This window comes from Netta rufina, assembly GCF_964035555.1.
Source record: "Netta rufina genome assembly, chromosome: 2".
Lineage (NCBI taxonomy): Eukaryota > Metazoa > Chordata > Aves > Anseriformes > Anatidae > Netta > Netta rufina.
In genome coordinates, this window is record NC_140124.1 from 119,948,133 (window position 1) to 119,963,873 (window position 15,741).

A 15,741-nucleotide genomic window follows, 5' to 3' on the forward strand; every position below is an offset into this window, starting at 1 on the left:
ACGTGCCATCCCCTTCCATGCTTTGGTTTCTCTGGGAAGGAAACTACGAGATGTGGGTTTGGCTAGCAATGTAGTTGGAATTGCCTTTGGTCTACAGGTTCAAAGCATAAAGACCCTGAGACATGTTAAACTGCACTGGTTGCACAGATTAGACATAGATATTTTCAAATTGTTATCTTTCTATTTTACTACATTTTGTTCCTACATTTAAATGAGCAATAATTTTGAGGAGGTTAATCTTCCTCTGTCCAAAAACCTGTTCTTAAGCAAGAACATCTAAAGCATCTTCATACAGTTCTTCAAAATCTTTAATTAAGTTGTGTTTCATGATGCATTTGGAGATGAAGATGAGATTAATTTTTGTTAATAGGGCTTTTCATTCCCCCAGGTGGATGTGGTACTGAAGCTTGTAACCTGTAACTTGGACTTGGACACAACGTGCATCAAACAAATAATAGACTATACAGACATGAGTGTTTTGGTTAGGATATCGTCATAAAGAATGAATGTCCTTTGCAGCCTCTAGGGTAAATGTGCATTTTCAGTGTAGGTCTGACATCCACAGACAAATGCTGCTACCTGGATAGTAGAATGTCTCAAAAGGTAACAACAAGGGATAAAGTAATGCAGAAAACAACAAGTAACAAGGTAAGGATGGTGCCTCTGCAATGAGAGAGACCAAAACAAAATATTGCTCTTCCATGGTCAGAACCAGTAACCAGAAGAATTGTATCACCTGGACGGTAACCCATTGTATATCTGCCATCTCCGTGCTATAAGGGCACTACCATGGTATGGATTCTCCAGGGTAGGTACAGGGCTTCACTGCACAGGGCTCACTGCAGGATAAAGAGTTAAACCCCTTTTTGAGGTATAAATCTTGTAAACTTTTCACTTCATTCATGAGGACTGGAAAATGCACATTGCAACAAAAATCTCCGTTTAGCATTAATTAAGGTTTTAATTGCACAGGTAGGTCAAATGACGAAATAGCCTGTTAGTGCCAGAAGGAAGGGAATCCCTTCCCTCCCAATCCCATTTCCTCCTCCTCCTCCTTCCCCCTGTTTCCAGCCGCACCCTCCCTTCCTTTGCTCTGGCTGGTGCTGGTGCTCACAAAATCCTGTTGTTGCTAGATTAGCTCACTAGCCCAGCAGAAAAATATTCATATTTCTGGGTGGATTAGCGTTGTGCTGGAGCAGAGTTTAAGCTGTCCCACAGAAGAGCCTGACAATTGCTGGCACTGGCTGAGGACCAGCCACCAGCTACAGGGCAGGAGAAAGGGACTGGAGATGGGAGCAGATCTCCCTTTGGGGCTGGTGAGCTGTTAAACACCATTGTTGAATGCTCAAGTTTATTTAGTTTATTTATTAAGGGAAGCTTTAGGGCACTCAGCATATTTACATGTCTACATGATGAACAAGCTGTGCCATCAGGCAGTCTAGTGAAGATTTTGAAGACAGAGAATTGATGGTAGCCAAGAAGCATGGCAAATGTGTAAGAATTATGGTAATGAAGTATAAATTTCCTCTGTTTCGGGTGTTCTTTATGCGATGGTTTATGCAATAGGGGAGTTTCTCCAGACAAACTGTGGGCAGCGAGCCGCAGGCCAGGTGATGTGGTCACGGCAGGGCCCCGCGACGTCAGGACTTACGAACGCATGACGAGGGAAGGGAAAGCGAGACGAGATTAAAAATAAATAAACCAGTCACCGAAACAACGCGGAAAGAAAGAAAGAATTTATTTTCAAAAAGAACAAAGGAAAGCGAGCCTTTCCTCAGGCAACCAGGCGGTGAGAAGGCACTAAGCTGCGCGACACGCCGCGGGCAAAGCCCCGCATCTAACCAGGGACACGGGCGAGGCACCGAGGGCCGGGACCCCCTTCCCCGTGGGGCAGAGCCGCCCCCAGCCCCGGGCTCCCCCTCTGCGGCCACCTCCGGGGCCCGGCCCCTTCTCTCGGCCGCCGCCGCCAGAGCATGCGCGGGGCCGGGCCAGCCCCGCCGCCGCCCCCGCTCCCCTCATAGCGGCGCCGCCGGGAGCTGCCGGAGCCGCTGGTGCCGCCGCTCGCCCCTGGGCTGGAGGTGAGGGGCCGGGGGGGGGGGCGCCGCTTCGTTCCCCTTTGTGCTTGGGCACGGGGCGGTGTGTGGGGAGGGTGAGGGGTGAGGAAGAGGAGGAGGGGGCCTGGTGGTGTCGGAGGGAGGAAGGAGGGAGGAAGGGAAGGGCTTCGCCCGCAGAGGCTGCGCCGCCGTCGCTCGGTGCCCGGCGCGGAGGAGCCGCCGAGCAGCCATTTCGTGGGGCCGGGGGGCGGCTGGCGCCTTCCCTGCCGGGGCTGCCTCCCGCACCGGGCTGCGGTGGAAGGAAAAGAGCGATTAAATAAAGGTTGTCTGCGCTGGCGTCCTCTTCGTGTGTTGGGGTTTTGGGGAGAGGGGCTTGGTCGGGGTCTGTACTGCTTTCTCTGTAGGGCTGGGTAACGCTGCGGGGCTGCTGTGGGTGTGTTGCGCCTTTTGGGGCGAGGGAGCCTTCCTTCGGGTCTGAAATGGAGGCGGCGGATTCCTGAGCAAAGTGCGCAGCGAAAGCAAATGCTCAGAGGCCGATTAGATGGTATCAGAAGAAAAAAACTTTTTTTTTTTTTTTTTTTTCCTCTTTTATTGGAGGACGCTTCTTGCAAAACAGTTCCTGTCTTCCTGCTGTCTCAGCTCGACCTTCGGGAGGTTTTGTCCTTTAAAGATAAAACTTCGTCTCATGGCTTCTAGCTGCTCGGGAAGCCGAAACCAATAATTTGCTATAGGTGCTGGTTTTGTGGCCTGCTGTAATCTCTCCACGGGACAAAACACTGTTATTCCTTCCCTTTGCCCCCATCCAAATACCGTCTGTGGCTCCTTTCAGAGACGGCAGTCGCCACGGACAGGTCAGACTTCAGCTGGCTCTCAGCCTGCATTCAGCTCTGGTGTTTCCGACCCAAGAAATGTCGGGAAGCCCGTCATCTTCCAGTTGAGCCACTGTGTGTAGTAAGAGCCAGCTCCTGCATACAAAACTTCCTGCTAATAGCCCGAGAGTGTCACGAGTGCAGCCTGTCCGCAGTCTCTGCCCAGTGGTCAGGCACTTCCCTTGGTAAATAGGATCCTCTTGGTGAGACAGCCTGCCCACAGGGCTGGCAGCTGGGTTTATGAGCTTGAGGGTACTTGGAAACTGGCATTTTCTCCTTTTGCTTTCATTTTTGCTTTCCTGAAAGCTTCAGGTTACTATAGGTGTTCTCCACAGGATGTAGGAGCTTGCAAACAATTGGGGCGAGTAGCTCCGTGTCGGTGTAGGCTTGGGAGTCGCCCACCTCCCTTCCTCTCCGCTCTGTGGTTACCACTCCCCTGCTCCTGCAGAAAGCCACGGCTGTCCAAACTTCATGTTCAAATCTGTTTGTGTTGTGAGTCATGGACGGATTCTTCCTGAGATTACTGGCAGTCCCCAACAGCGACGATTGCTGCTGAACTGTCATGTTTTAAACTAAACAGGGTATTTTGGGGCGTTTCACATTACCTAACGAGTGGTTAGATGTGTACCTCAGTGTTATAACTGCCTGCAAGGAAATCAAAAACGCTCTTTGCTGGTGTAAAAGCAACAAAGCTGGTATGCAGGGAGCCAGGCTTGCTGGATGCAGTGATGGGTGGCCGTTATTCTGGCTATTTATTGAAAAACCAGAAATAGCAACCAGTGAGATTGTAAGGAGGGAGCTGGCAGGGCAGCTCCTTGGTGGTGCCGACAGAGGGTTGGAGTTGGAAGCTTCCAGCTGGGGAAGGGAGGTGGCCTGGGCGGTGGCAGAGCGGTGGGGTAAGCTGCTGGAGTGCTTCCTAAAGTGTTTGGGGAGCTAATATATGTTGAGTTTTGCTAGTACTCTTCGACAGAAAGCTCCTTGTTCCTCATATTAAAGTAGAAGAAGTTTCAGATGGCAATCTGGCAAGTGTGACCAAGGATTGCAGGGCAGGATGAGAGTGGTCTGTGGAGGAAAACCAAAGCTGGTCCAGGTGGAAGTTTGCTGGTGTTTAGCTTAGTGATATGGTTTAGCGGAGGACTCGTTAGTTTTAGGACAGAGGTTGGACTCGGTGATCTTGAGGTCTCTTCTAACCTTGAAATTCTGTGATTCTCTGTGGAAATGGTCACTGGGACCAGAGACACAGCAGACCCTTGGTGCTGTCTGTGCTACCATGCAGATGTTGGAGCTCATGGTGGGCTTCTGCTCCCTTTGTTGCCCTATGATGGGACCACTCTGTCCCGTGGGGTGCTGACTGCTGACTTTGAACGTGTGCTGCAGCTGAAATCACCATGACCGATGTAACTTGGAAGGAGATATCCAGCCTGATGTGTGTGTCTCTTCACCGGTATTGGCAGCAGAGTGCAGTGCCCAGGGGCTGCATACCTGAGCAAGCATTTTGCTGGGCTTAGGTTTGCATTAGCCATTACCCCTTTGTGTTGAGCAAAAGCATTTAATTGCTTTCAGGTCAATGCTGCCTTAAAATGGAATTTTAAACTCGCTTTAAATGTGTTTAATTTTTAAGGCTTCCAGGTCTTGGCTATACGTGGTTTAGCTGCATCAACTTCACAAAATTATCAGTTGCACGTAATTACAAACACGTGGCCTGTTATGTCAGGGCAGTTCAGATCCCTGCCATGTTTTGGGCTCTTTTAAAGTTTTAATTGCAGTTTGACATGATACTTGAGCTCCTGGGCACTCTGCTGAACAAGTAGAAAAGCTGTTAGTGACCTTGATGTAATGCAAGGAGACATCTATTGTGTTCCTGCAGTGTCATGTTAGGCATCGGATTTTTTTTAATCAATTCGGTATCTGCATGTGAAGAAGCAGTAGCTCAAGGATTTATGTAGTGGTTGCTTTTAGTCTGGACTTACAGTTAATTCGTTACACAAATGAGGACCTCTGAAGTGTTTGGATGAGAAAATTAATCCCCAAACCAGAAGCTATTAGTAGTGCTGCCCCGTTAACTGTGTTCTCTGTGCCATATGTAACTTGCAAGACTTTGTCATGTTTTGATCTCTTCTCCTTCTGTTCCTCTTCTAGCCTTCCTCCTCTCAGTTAACACGTTCACGTAATTTGGGGTGAAATGTCTCATTACTCTTTTGCAAAGCTCTGTTGACCTTGGTGAGAACTTGAGTGAAGGATCTCTTGAAAATGGCATTGCCTAAAGCCTCTGGTGCCCAGCTGTAGCAGAGCTGAGCGTCGGTATGGTGCATTACAGGATCATGTGAAGTGTTTTTTTTTTTATTATTACTTCCTGTTAATGTTGTCACAGGGCTTTCACAACATCACATGAGAGGCAGGCTGAAGTTCCTGTGGATTTTGAAACTCACCACTGACCGAATCTGGCTGGCTCATAATGTGGTACAAGTGGACGTGGGAAGCCAGCTCTGTTGAGTGACTCCTTTTGTAGGAACATCAGAATTATCAGAGTGTTTAGATACTTGGGGTAATAGTGTGAAAGCTTACAGAGTTGTATATAAATTACTGTTGTGTTTGTGTGGAGGAATATGATTAGGTTTTTCTTTCAAACCTCCTCACTGTTGCATCATTGCCTCCTACGCTCTTTCTTTGTGATACTTACTGTGAAACAGTTTTCTCTGTGTGGGATTTCTCATAGCTGAGACCTAAACTTTGGCACCACTAAGTATAGTAAATAAAGCCTATTACACAAAGACTATTATTGATAATAGATTAAATAGATAGCCTTAATGGAATTTGTCTCTAGTGCTGCGTATCTGTCATGCTGAGACTTGCAGGTCACAGCTGAACTTATTTAATGCTTTGTCTGTTTTCTCTTTTCTTTTTTAAGTTGTAACATTAGGTAAATACCTGATGTCTAACCCTGTTTTGTTTGCTTTTCTCCTTTCCGTGTCTTCCTGTAACTCAGTGAGACTGCATCAAAATGTCTCTCTATCCTTCCCTGGAAGATCTGAAGGTGGACAAAGTTATTCAGGTATGGGAGGCTTTTGTAAAAGTAGTGTTGGTGACAATAATAGATGTGTTGATATTTAGTAAGGGGAGGGGGGGATTGCTATGGAAGTTGTGATGTGATGTTTTACCATTGCACTTCTAAGGATCATTGGACCCTTGAAGTTGTAGGTAAGGATTGTAGTTGGGATTTTTTTGTTCTGTCTGCCATGTCCCATGTGCTTCTTATGTGAAGATGCAGTTGGGTAACATGAAATTTACCCCCCTGAGCAAACAAACAAACCCACCCTGCCTGGAGCTAAAGATCAACTGCTAGAGTTTGTGATCTAAATGCTAAATGTGATCTATTTACTACTTTTATCTTTTGTGACCACTGAATGAAGCATTGAGGAAATGGAAGTAGGGTATCTCTGTGTTGATAGACAAAATCTGTGTCCACAGCAAATCAGTGAGATTAAAATGGCTGCTGGTTTAAACGTAAACTTCTTGCACCAAATATTCTAACCAGTTCTTTTTGCCCAGCATTTAAGTTAGAGACATTTCTTCTAAATATGTTTGATAAATAATGAGTCACTCTTGCTCTGAAACTTCTCTCTAAACAAAACTTCCTGAAGAGGACTACGGAATCTTCTATTTTTAAACATTATTTCCGTGAGGGGGGGGGGAAAAATAAAAAAAAAAATTAAGTAAGTCAATTGTCTTGTTGAATTAAGTGATTCATGTGTCCTGTACAGCATACTTTTCGTTGTGCTGAAACTTTTCCCCACCTTTAACCTGTGTCTTAGAGATAGATACTGGGATAGCTGTTTCTGTCATACTTAGCAGGCCTCTGTATGCTAATTTATTTTGGCCTCATGTATTCATGATCAGTGAAAAACAGGTAGCTGAGATACCATGAGGAGGAAGGGAATTAGCTTACTTTAGTGCTATCTCTTCTATTTGCAAGTCAGCAACAGACAGTGAAAACACTAAGTTTAGTTTCTAAACTCAGTTGTGCGTTTGGGACCTCCTGTAGAAAACTCCTAGGAGGTCTGTTTCTTTCAGAAGGTGTTAAATTAGTAGCACTGAATTTCGTGGAATGTGAATTGCAACCTGCAGGTAACTGTGGCAGAACTCATGGCTAATACCTGTAAGCAGTGAAAATGTAGAACTGCCATTCAACTGAAAACAAACCTACAAAACACTCTGCAAAGGCCGTACTTCCATAATTTTAAATTTTAAAGTTTGTCGGCCAAGTTGAATGTGTCTTTCAGGGAGATCTTAGGCTCTTTAACTTGCTTAATAACAAAACTGGAACTGAGGTTGATGGTCAAGCTTTTGTGTTATTTGTGCAACTGTCTCTGAGGAAGGTACGAGTTTCTGTTGACATAATAATGCAGCATATTGTATTAAATCATTTGTTTCAAAGAAAACAGCTAACTTCAGAGCTTCAAGATAATGGCAACAATGCGTAAAATAATGCATAGTCTCCTGGCTTCATAGTAAAGATATTTGTAATTCCTCTTTTACAAGATAACACATGAGTTTCCTTGCTCTTAGGCTCAGACCGCCTTTTCTTCAAATCCAGCTAATCCAGCAATCTTGTCTGAAGCTTCTGCTCCTATTCCTCAAGATGGAGGTAAGATCATATACTGTGTGGTATCCTAATGTTTTGGAAAGCAGTTATGAAACTCTATAGTTAAAGTGCAGTCAAATACCTATAAGGATGAAACTGTTTACTGAAGGTGAGGCCATGCCTTTTTGGAAACGCTTCCCCAAGTGCAAACAAAAAAAAGTGGCAAATAACATTTTTGTAGCTTTAAGAAGCCTTTTTTTAAGTGAGCCTAACATAACAAGATCTGTTGCTGGTACTGTTTGATCTCTCCTTAATGCTTACCTCAAATGCTTACGTACTTATCACGTGTTTGTAAACTTCAGAGAGCAGCCTGAGTCTGAGCGTCTTTCCCCTACCCCACCCCCAGCATATGAGCTTGCTGGGGAACAAACAAGCACAAATCTCTGTAAGTAGAGAAGAGGAACTTCACTACTGTCATGCAAGCAAAATAAAGCTTCCTGCAGATTTTGGGCTCAAAGGTCTGTTGGGTAATCCACCAGACCTAAAGTTGTATCGACTGATATCTCCTCCTGTTTACTCCGTGCTCATATACACCCACAAACATGCATGGATATGTTTGAATTCTGGGCTATTAAGTTATGTTTGGTCTAAAGGACCTAAAATCTCTAACGAGCTTGACCAGCTGCAGTGCTGGAATAGCCATCAGGAATGTTGGTGGATCTGATATTAAAGCATGGTAGGTGTACCTTTGTCTCCAGTTCTGCTCTTGGAGTTGGTGCATCTAAGATCACTTTAAGGATGGATTTTCTACAGCTCACCTTAAATCCAGGAAGGATCTAAGTTTTTACCTGACCTAACCTCATTAGAGTAAGTTTGCTTCAGCAGTTCCTCTCCCTGGCAGCATTTCTTTAGACTGTCTGGAGTTTGAATTCTCCTGCAACTTCTATGTCTACTGTACTGCTGGCCAAATGACATTTTGACATCAGCTTGTCTGCAAATTGCTCAGGAGCTGTGTGTGGCTGAAGACTGCTTATCGCTTAGATCACCTTTCCTTTGGGATATGTTGTTAACAATCTCTAGGACTTGCCAAGCCCACAGGGGATCTCTGTCTTGGTAAAGGCAGGACAAGATACATCTGACAGCTCTTGATGATGTTTTCTGCTGTTTTGGAGACTCTTTGAATGAGAATGTAATAGCAAGATTCATTCTATGTTGTCTTTTATGAAGAATGAAGGAGAAAAATCAATTCACTGCAGAAGTCTTGGGAAGCTTTAATTGCCTATAATCATAGGGGCTTGAAAGGCAAGCAGAAGACAGCCACAGAGCTACTCATTAGAGGATTACTAATCTGTATCAGTGAAACCAGTTTGGAAAAAGGATTGGGCAGTTCCCACATGAAACAGAATGCTCATGTGACAGCTGACAGTATTAAGGGACAAAAAAAGTTTTTCTTGATGGGATTAGAATTCTTTGTAATGGCCTTTGAGTTCCTTCCTGGAAAAGTAGCTTTCAGTTTCTGGTCAAATGTGGGTTCTTATAATAGCTGTTCTTAAACATATACCCATAAATGAACGCTAAAAACAAAAACATCATCTGTGTGGATCAGGGAGCCTATGTGCTTTCAAGACTGCCCCTTGTACCACTTGGCTCTCTGAGCAGCCTTTTCTGTCTCTGCTGATTTGGTCAAAAGGGCGTGTGTTCTTGTAACTGCTTCTTGTTAAATAGCATCACTTAATTATCTCTGGAATGTCAAGAGCAGCATCAAGCTTCTTTCCAGAGTGGTTTGACTCAAGGTCTGACAAATCTGACTTTTCTCCCATTCCCAGCCACCTGCTCCTCTCAGAGTAGAGGAATGTCCTGCTGGATATTTTAAGGTCCGCAGTTCTTTTTTTTTCTCTTGGTATGAGGACTGTATCTAAACAAGACTTCAATTTGAACCTATGGGAAAATGACAGCCACTTTCTCATGAAGAATATTATAGTCAATTTTCCTCTGTGTGTTGCTTCTTTGTATGGGCTTCTGGGGTTTGTTTTGTGGTGGTTTTTTTTTTTTTAGTTCTATCAGATCCTACACATTCAGTATCTGTTGGTTCCATGAATTCCTCTTGCACTGCACACTTCTGTCAATGCCATTCCCTCACGCGTTTTCAATTTATCCTGTGTTCTCCAGCTATTCTGCTGTGGGGGTGGGAGGGAGAGTAAGTAGTTCCACACCAATTGCCTGTAAACTTTGGAGGAAAGAAGGGCTTGTCATGATGGACTGGAGTACAGCATTGGTTTTGGACCTCATCACCGCATAGCTAATGTTGGTTGTGCCATGAAAGAAAGGAATGAATGGAATTGCTTAAAGAACGTGGATAACTTTTAGTTATCTCAAAAGCACTGCTCCTGTAGTTGCTTTTCTCAGCTGGGCTAGAATAACAGTCCTGATTCAGGTGGATCTCACACTGTAATTTTCAAGTTACGTACATTACGATACTGCAAGGTTTGTTTAAGTTGTTGTCTGTGTGATAGCAATAAACTGGTTTGTTAAACATATTAATGGCTTTGTTTTTCTTGTTCGTGTAGGTTTATACCCCAGACTATATCCAGAACTTTCTCAGTACATGGGCCTGAGCCTCAATGAAGAAGAGGTGCAGAGAAACCTACCAGTGGCAGCAGCTGGTCAGCCACAAGGGGTAGGTATCAGTCAAGCATACCTTAGAAACTGAAAGTATAAAGAATAAATGTGTATCTACCATTCTAGATAGTAGACTTATTTGTAGTATGTATCCCACCTGACTGGTAAATGATTTTTTTTTATTTTTATTTTTTTAAGTAGCAGAGGCTATTTTTCTACAGCTTTAAACAGAACAGCACACTTCCAGTTTGGGGGGCAGGAGGGGAAGAACTGGTGTTGTGACTTGCATTTTAATTTTGCTGTTTTTCTTTTTTTTAATCACTTGATATAAACTGACATACAAGTATTGTAAAAAGTTGAAATTAAGTTGTCTGGCTATTTTGTCTTAATCAGCAACTGGTAACACGACCTTCTACTAATTACATGGTAGCTCCAGTGACTGGAAATGATATTGGAATTCGCAGAGCAGAAATTAAGCAAGGCATCCGTGAAGCAATTTTGTGTAAAGATCAAGATGGAAAAATAGGACTTCGCCTGAAGTCTGTTGACAACGTAAGTATAGAAGCTTGCTTTTGCCTATACAGATCCTACTGCTGAATTAAATTAGTAGTTGAATTAGTGTATGGTCAGAGAACTGTCTATTGCATAATACTTGCTTGTCTGTTACTAGAATTTGAAAACCCTCTGTTAGATCTGAAACTAGGGCATAGACTAAGATCTAATTTTATAGCAGTAATTTATTTCCATATAACACCTGGAGAATAGATGTAGTATTTCTTCAGAGTATAAAATGTCCTTGCAGAGCTGCTGTGACTCTAGTTAGCAGTTAAAGTACTTCCCAGAGTTTCCACAAAGATACAGAAGTCTTGAAGTTCAACAGTAGGCAGAGAAATGAATGTGATATAAAAGGAGAGGTATTTTTACAAACTCTTGCAATATGCTACTCATGAGAAAATTTAGGATAGTGAGGGTGTCAGCTATATACAAGGAGGGATTTAAAATCTCTCTTCTAGTTTCCTTTAACATGACTGTAGCTGCCAAAAGGTCCAGGAGGTTGTCTGCTTCAGAGCTTCCCTGTTTAGTTATTTTCAGATTCTCAGTATGAGAAATGCTACTTCTTTGTCTCTCTTTCTTGGGTGTGTTTTGGCTGGGTCATTTATTTACTCAAGGTTTCACATAGAACTACAGAATCATTTTAATCCTAACCCAGGAAATACTGGAGTTTTCCTAGAAAGTAGTGTGAATTCTCTGTTGCCTGCCCTCACCCCATGGGAGGGTTTATTTATCTTCTGTGTTGACATCCTTTACTTAGTTTTGGGGTTACTTTGACTGGAAACATTGTGTTTTTTTTAACACTTTTTTTTTTTACTTGAGGTGCTAACAGTAAGTAAAAAAAAAAAAAAAAAAGTTGAAAACTAATGGGTTGAGAAAGAAGGAAAAATCTGCTATAGAGTTCTTAGTATTGATGATCTATTTCTCAAGCTATATGTAGACAGTCTTACACAGGAATTTGTAGTCAAATTCCCAGGCAGACATGCAAATTTAGTACCAGTCTATATGACCTAGTTTTTCAGAATTCTTGTTAAAACAGTATTTACTCCTTCAAGGAAGGTGTTACTGTGAAGCACATGTCTCTTAATTTCTAGAAATCTAAACAGAACAGACTTCCTTATTTCCTAACTTCATTCTAACATTAATATCTATCAGTCTCTTAAAGACATCTATAAACTTACTGAAATTTCAAAAATGTGTCTTAAAGACTTGATGAATTCATCTCCTTTTGTCCATTTGGTTGGTATTACACAAGAATAGAAAACTTAAGGGCTGCGTATTCAGTGATTGGCCTTCCCATTTAAGGAAGAACATCCTGTTTCTACCATGCCCCCTTCTTTTGCAGGGTATATTTGTCCAGTTAGTCCAAGCAAACTCTCCAGCATCTCTAGCTGGTCTGCGGTTTGGGGACCAAGTTCTGCAGATCAATGGTGAAAACTGTGCTGGATGGAGTTCTGATAAAGCACACAAAGTTCTGAAACAGGCTTCTGGAGAGAGGATTTCAATGATCATTCGGGACAGGTAAGACTGACTGCAGATTGTTGTTATCCATCTTGGAATAACTGTGAAGTTCAGGTCTCCCTCACCTGAGAAGCATGGCAGGCATACAAAATATGTTTGTCTACTTTACTATTAAAGGTCATTAGAAATGTTCCTTTTTATGGGGAACAGTCAAAATAATATTTTAAAATAGTCACTAACTCGTGAAGTGCCATTGCACGCCTCTTGCTTGGGCATGATGAGGCCTAACACCTTCAAGATAAACTAATGAGTGATAGCATAACGAGTGATAGCATAACGTAAATTCTGAGTTCAAGAGTTCTGTGCTTTCTCTGACACAATTTGACTTTTGCTTATATGTATTGAAGCTTCTGCTTACTGAAATACCAATAAAGACAGTATTAATACAGTGACTATTTTGATGAGCTTAAATTTTTCACTTCCATTTTTATTTAGCATGGTAGTTTTCCTGTGGACTTTACTGCTCACATACGAGTTCATGCCAGGCTCACTAAAAGTATGCTTGATAAACCAGTATGTTTTTAATACATTAAGTACCTTATTGATGTAGTAATAATGGGACAGATGCAACATAGTTTCTAGGCTGAGATGACAGAGGATGCGTGACGTGACTAAGTACATGTCTTCAGAAACATTTTCAATGTTCTTTTGTGTTTAAGAGTCAAGTTTGACCCCAGTGGGGGGCGTATGAAATCATTGTATTAAATCATAAGATTCCCTACTGTCTACCACTTCTGTGCCCAACTTCTGCTCTCTTGCTGGATTTCTTAACTTCTTAAGACAACTTAAAGGTTCATTGTTTATAACACAGTGAAAAATCTGTTGGAGAAGCCTTTAATCTCCAGAATCACGCAGTCACCTACAGTTGTCAAAATGGCCTGCAGTATTTTAGCTACCTGGTAACATTGGTTAGGCAGAACTTAAGTTTGAATGGCCATTTGTGTGGTTGACTGTTGGGTGGTTTAGTAATCCAGATGGTGGAATACGTGTAGAAAAGAGAGAACACAAACTTTAAAAACTAATTTCCATATGGAAAGTGACTTCAGCCTAGAAAGAAGAGATTACAATAGCAAGTAGTCCCAAAATGAAGTTAAACCCCTACCACTTTTGATTGTACTCTTTAGAGACTCATACATCAACTACATTAACTTTTTGCAAATCAAAGGTACCAAAATAGTGTGTGGTTCTCTCTGTGGTTTGGTAGACTGAAAGCATGTTCTTGCATTAAGGTTATTCTGTTTCTTACAGGCCTTTTGAACGAATTATTACCATGCACAAAGACAGCACAGGGCATGTTGGCTTCATATTCAAGAATGGAAAAATAACCTCAATAGTGAAAGACAGTTCTGCTGCGAGAAATGGACTTCTTACGGAGCACAACATCTGTGAAATCAATGGCCAGAACGTCATTGGACTGAAGGTACATTTTGAGGCTTCTCTGTGGTTTCCTTTCTGTAGGCAGGGCAACTCATTCTCTTCCTCTCTACCTCTACCTTTTATAGTTGGTTCTCAGTTTTTATCTTTAAGGTATGCTTTGCCAACAAAGGAATAAGTTTTCCCCCTGCCAGCCAGTGTAAAATCATAGAATGTCTATATCCTTACTCCAATGAGTTCCTGTAAGGGATGACTCTGTAGGAAGTTCATTAGCACTGCAGCTTAGTGATTTGCCCTGAAGGTTAAATACTGTAAGCAAGGAGTTGTGTGGCTGTTAAGCTGCGTGAATGTGTCTCGATTGGGTTCCTGAACTGCTGCGTTATTAGTCATCTCAAGTGATGTTGCTGATATGATTTCTTGTTCAATAACAGGACCCCCAGATAGCAGACATCTTGGCAACAGCTGGAAATGTAGTGACAATTACCATCATGCCTTCCAGTATTTATGAGTATATAATAAAGAGGTAGGTAACAACCAAATTAAAGCAGCCATGGTGTTAATTATATCAAAGCTGACAATTATTTTGCAGGTTAAATAAAATGTAATTGTCTGGCCATGAGAACAAACCTGGTAGAAGGACTAGTTAAGGTGGTGAAGTCTGAAAGTGTACTTAATCCAGTGGTTTTAATCAGACTAATGTGATGTGCTTCTGTTTTTAAACTGTTGATATGTTAGTGATGCTCCTTTGACTCTTATTCTTTTGAAAAACCCTCTTCTAAACATGACTCGACTAAATTTGAATCTCTGAGCACTTTGAAGTACATGGATAATACCAGTCTTTGTTACCTTGCAACTAAACTGCTTCTAGTGCAGCTAGTTCTGGTGATGTAAACATGATTCTTGGCAGGATGTCATTGGGTTTCTCTAATCCTTTGGCAGCACTAGCTTTCTACAGCTAAATCTCTCCTGGGGGGAAAAAAAAAAAGGTTTTAAAGCTGCTAGGAATTAATTGTAACACTTTGAATGCTTAAAGCATAATTAAGTGTTCCTCCCCACCCCCATTGTATGTTCTTCCTACAAAGCTGTTTCCAAGACATCCATCTCTCCCCCCCCCCGCCCCCCGCCTCAGCCCTTTTCCTCCCTCCTACTTATGATACTGCTCTGAACAAATGACTGCATCTTGAAAGATGTTTGTATCACAACCCAGCTGCTAGCAAAATGTTGGGTATTGGGACATGTCTTATTTATGCAGTGTAGTGCAGCTTTTCTATAGCAATGTATTTGTTAAAACAGTGGAGTGAGACTAATTTTTAAATCAAATTAAAGGGCTAGCAAGGACAAAGATACAGTGAACAGATGCTTTTAGTCAGCTTCCATGTCTGTCTTAAAAACCTGAATGACTTTTCCTTTTCTATAGGATGGCAACTAGCATTATGAAAAGCCTGATGGATCACTCTATTCCTGAAGTCTAAACGTGCATCATGTACATGTGTCTGTACATACATTTGATGAGAATTCCACTAAACTCGGGCTATTATACTCAGTGATTTCTTTCTTCTGCACATGAGCCTTTCTGGAGGCCAAGAGAAGATATGCTGCATCAAGCATTTGCATCTATAATGGCTGGGAATGTTACAGTTCAACATATCTTGTTTATTCACAAACTGTAAAACTTGTAGCCTTATATGCTTGACGAATGTGAAATTCCAATTGTGTTATGACTTTTCGTAGATCTCTTTCTTAGTTCACTACTCCTATAAGCCATTGCAACTAAAGGAACCAGATATCACTTGCAAAATTATGTGTTGTTACCTAGGGCAATGCTGTGCTTTGTATGTTTAAGAGAAACAAGTATTTTTACTGCTTTCTGTCTGCAAGAGTAGATATGAAATAGCCTATTTAGAAGTATGGCTAGTACTAGTTTATTTCTTGTTCTAGTAAATTCTGTTTACACAAGTATGCCAGCTAAGCTGAATATAGCTGAAGGCATCATTCAGTAAGTATATTAAATAAGGTAGTGTACAGATAATCAAATCTTTTTATTACTTGTTATACGAATTGTAACTGCTTATCTCTCGCCTTAACCAAGTTCTTAAAGATTCAGAAGTAACCAAATAAATGACTGAAACTTTAGATGGTGTGTGTGCATGTTCTTGAGGTGAGCTGAGAC

At 42.1% G+C, this 15,741-nt stretch overlaps 1 protein-coding gene across 2 annotated transcripts; it reads left to right on the plus strand.

Moving 5' to 3' along the window:
* The first annotated feature begins 1,760 nt into the window (after positions 1–1,760).
* On the plus strand, positions 1,761–15,704 carry SDCBP (syndecan binding protein). Of its 2 annotated transcripts, none has more exons than XM_084306895.1 (9): positions 1,761–2,078; positions 5,910–5,975; positions 7,490–7,568; positions 10,073–10,182; positions 10,518–10,676; positions 12,022–12,197; positions 13,446–13,617; positions 14,003–14,094; positions 14,989–15,704. In XM_084306895.1, exons 2-9 carry the CDS (start codon positions 5,925–5,927, stop codon positions 15,041–15,043), a joined length of 894 nt encoding a protein of 297 aa, XP_084163021.1. In that variant the 5' UTR covers positions 1,761–2,078; positions 5,910–5,924; the 3' UTR covers positions 15,044–15,704. The 2 variants fall into 2 exon arrangements, with proteins under 2 accessions (XP_084163021.1, XP_084163022.1); XM_084306896.1 differs by lacking the exon at positions 1,761–2,078 and adding an exon at positions 5,450–5,468.
* The last annotated feature ends 37 nt before the right edge of the window (positions 15,705–15,741 follow it).

What these genes read in the sequence shown, in the direction of transcription:
- SDCBP (XM_084306895.1), top strand. Translation starts at nt 5,925, where the DNA reads ATGTCTCTCTATCCTTCCCTGGAAGATCTGAAGGTGGACAAAGTTATT. An exon ending in CAGCTGGTCAGCCACAAGGG is followed by an intron (nt 10,183 to 10,517) that starts GTAGGTATCAGT and finishes TGTCTTAATCAG; the next exon opens with CAACTGGTAACACGACCTTC. An exon ending in TATGAGTATATAATAAAGAG is followed by an intron (nt 14,095 to 14,988) that starts GTAGGTAACAAC and finishes CCTTTTCTATAG; the next exon opens with GATGGCAACTAGCATTATGA.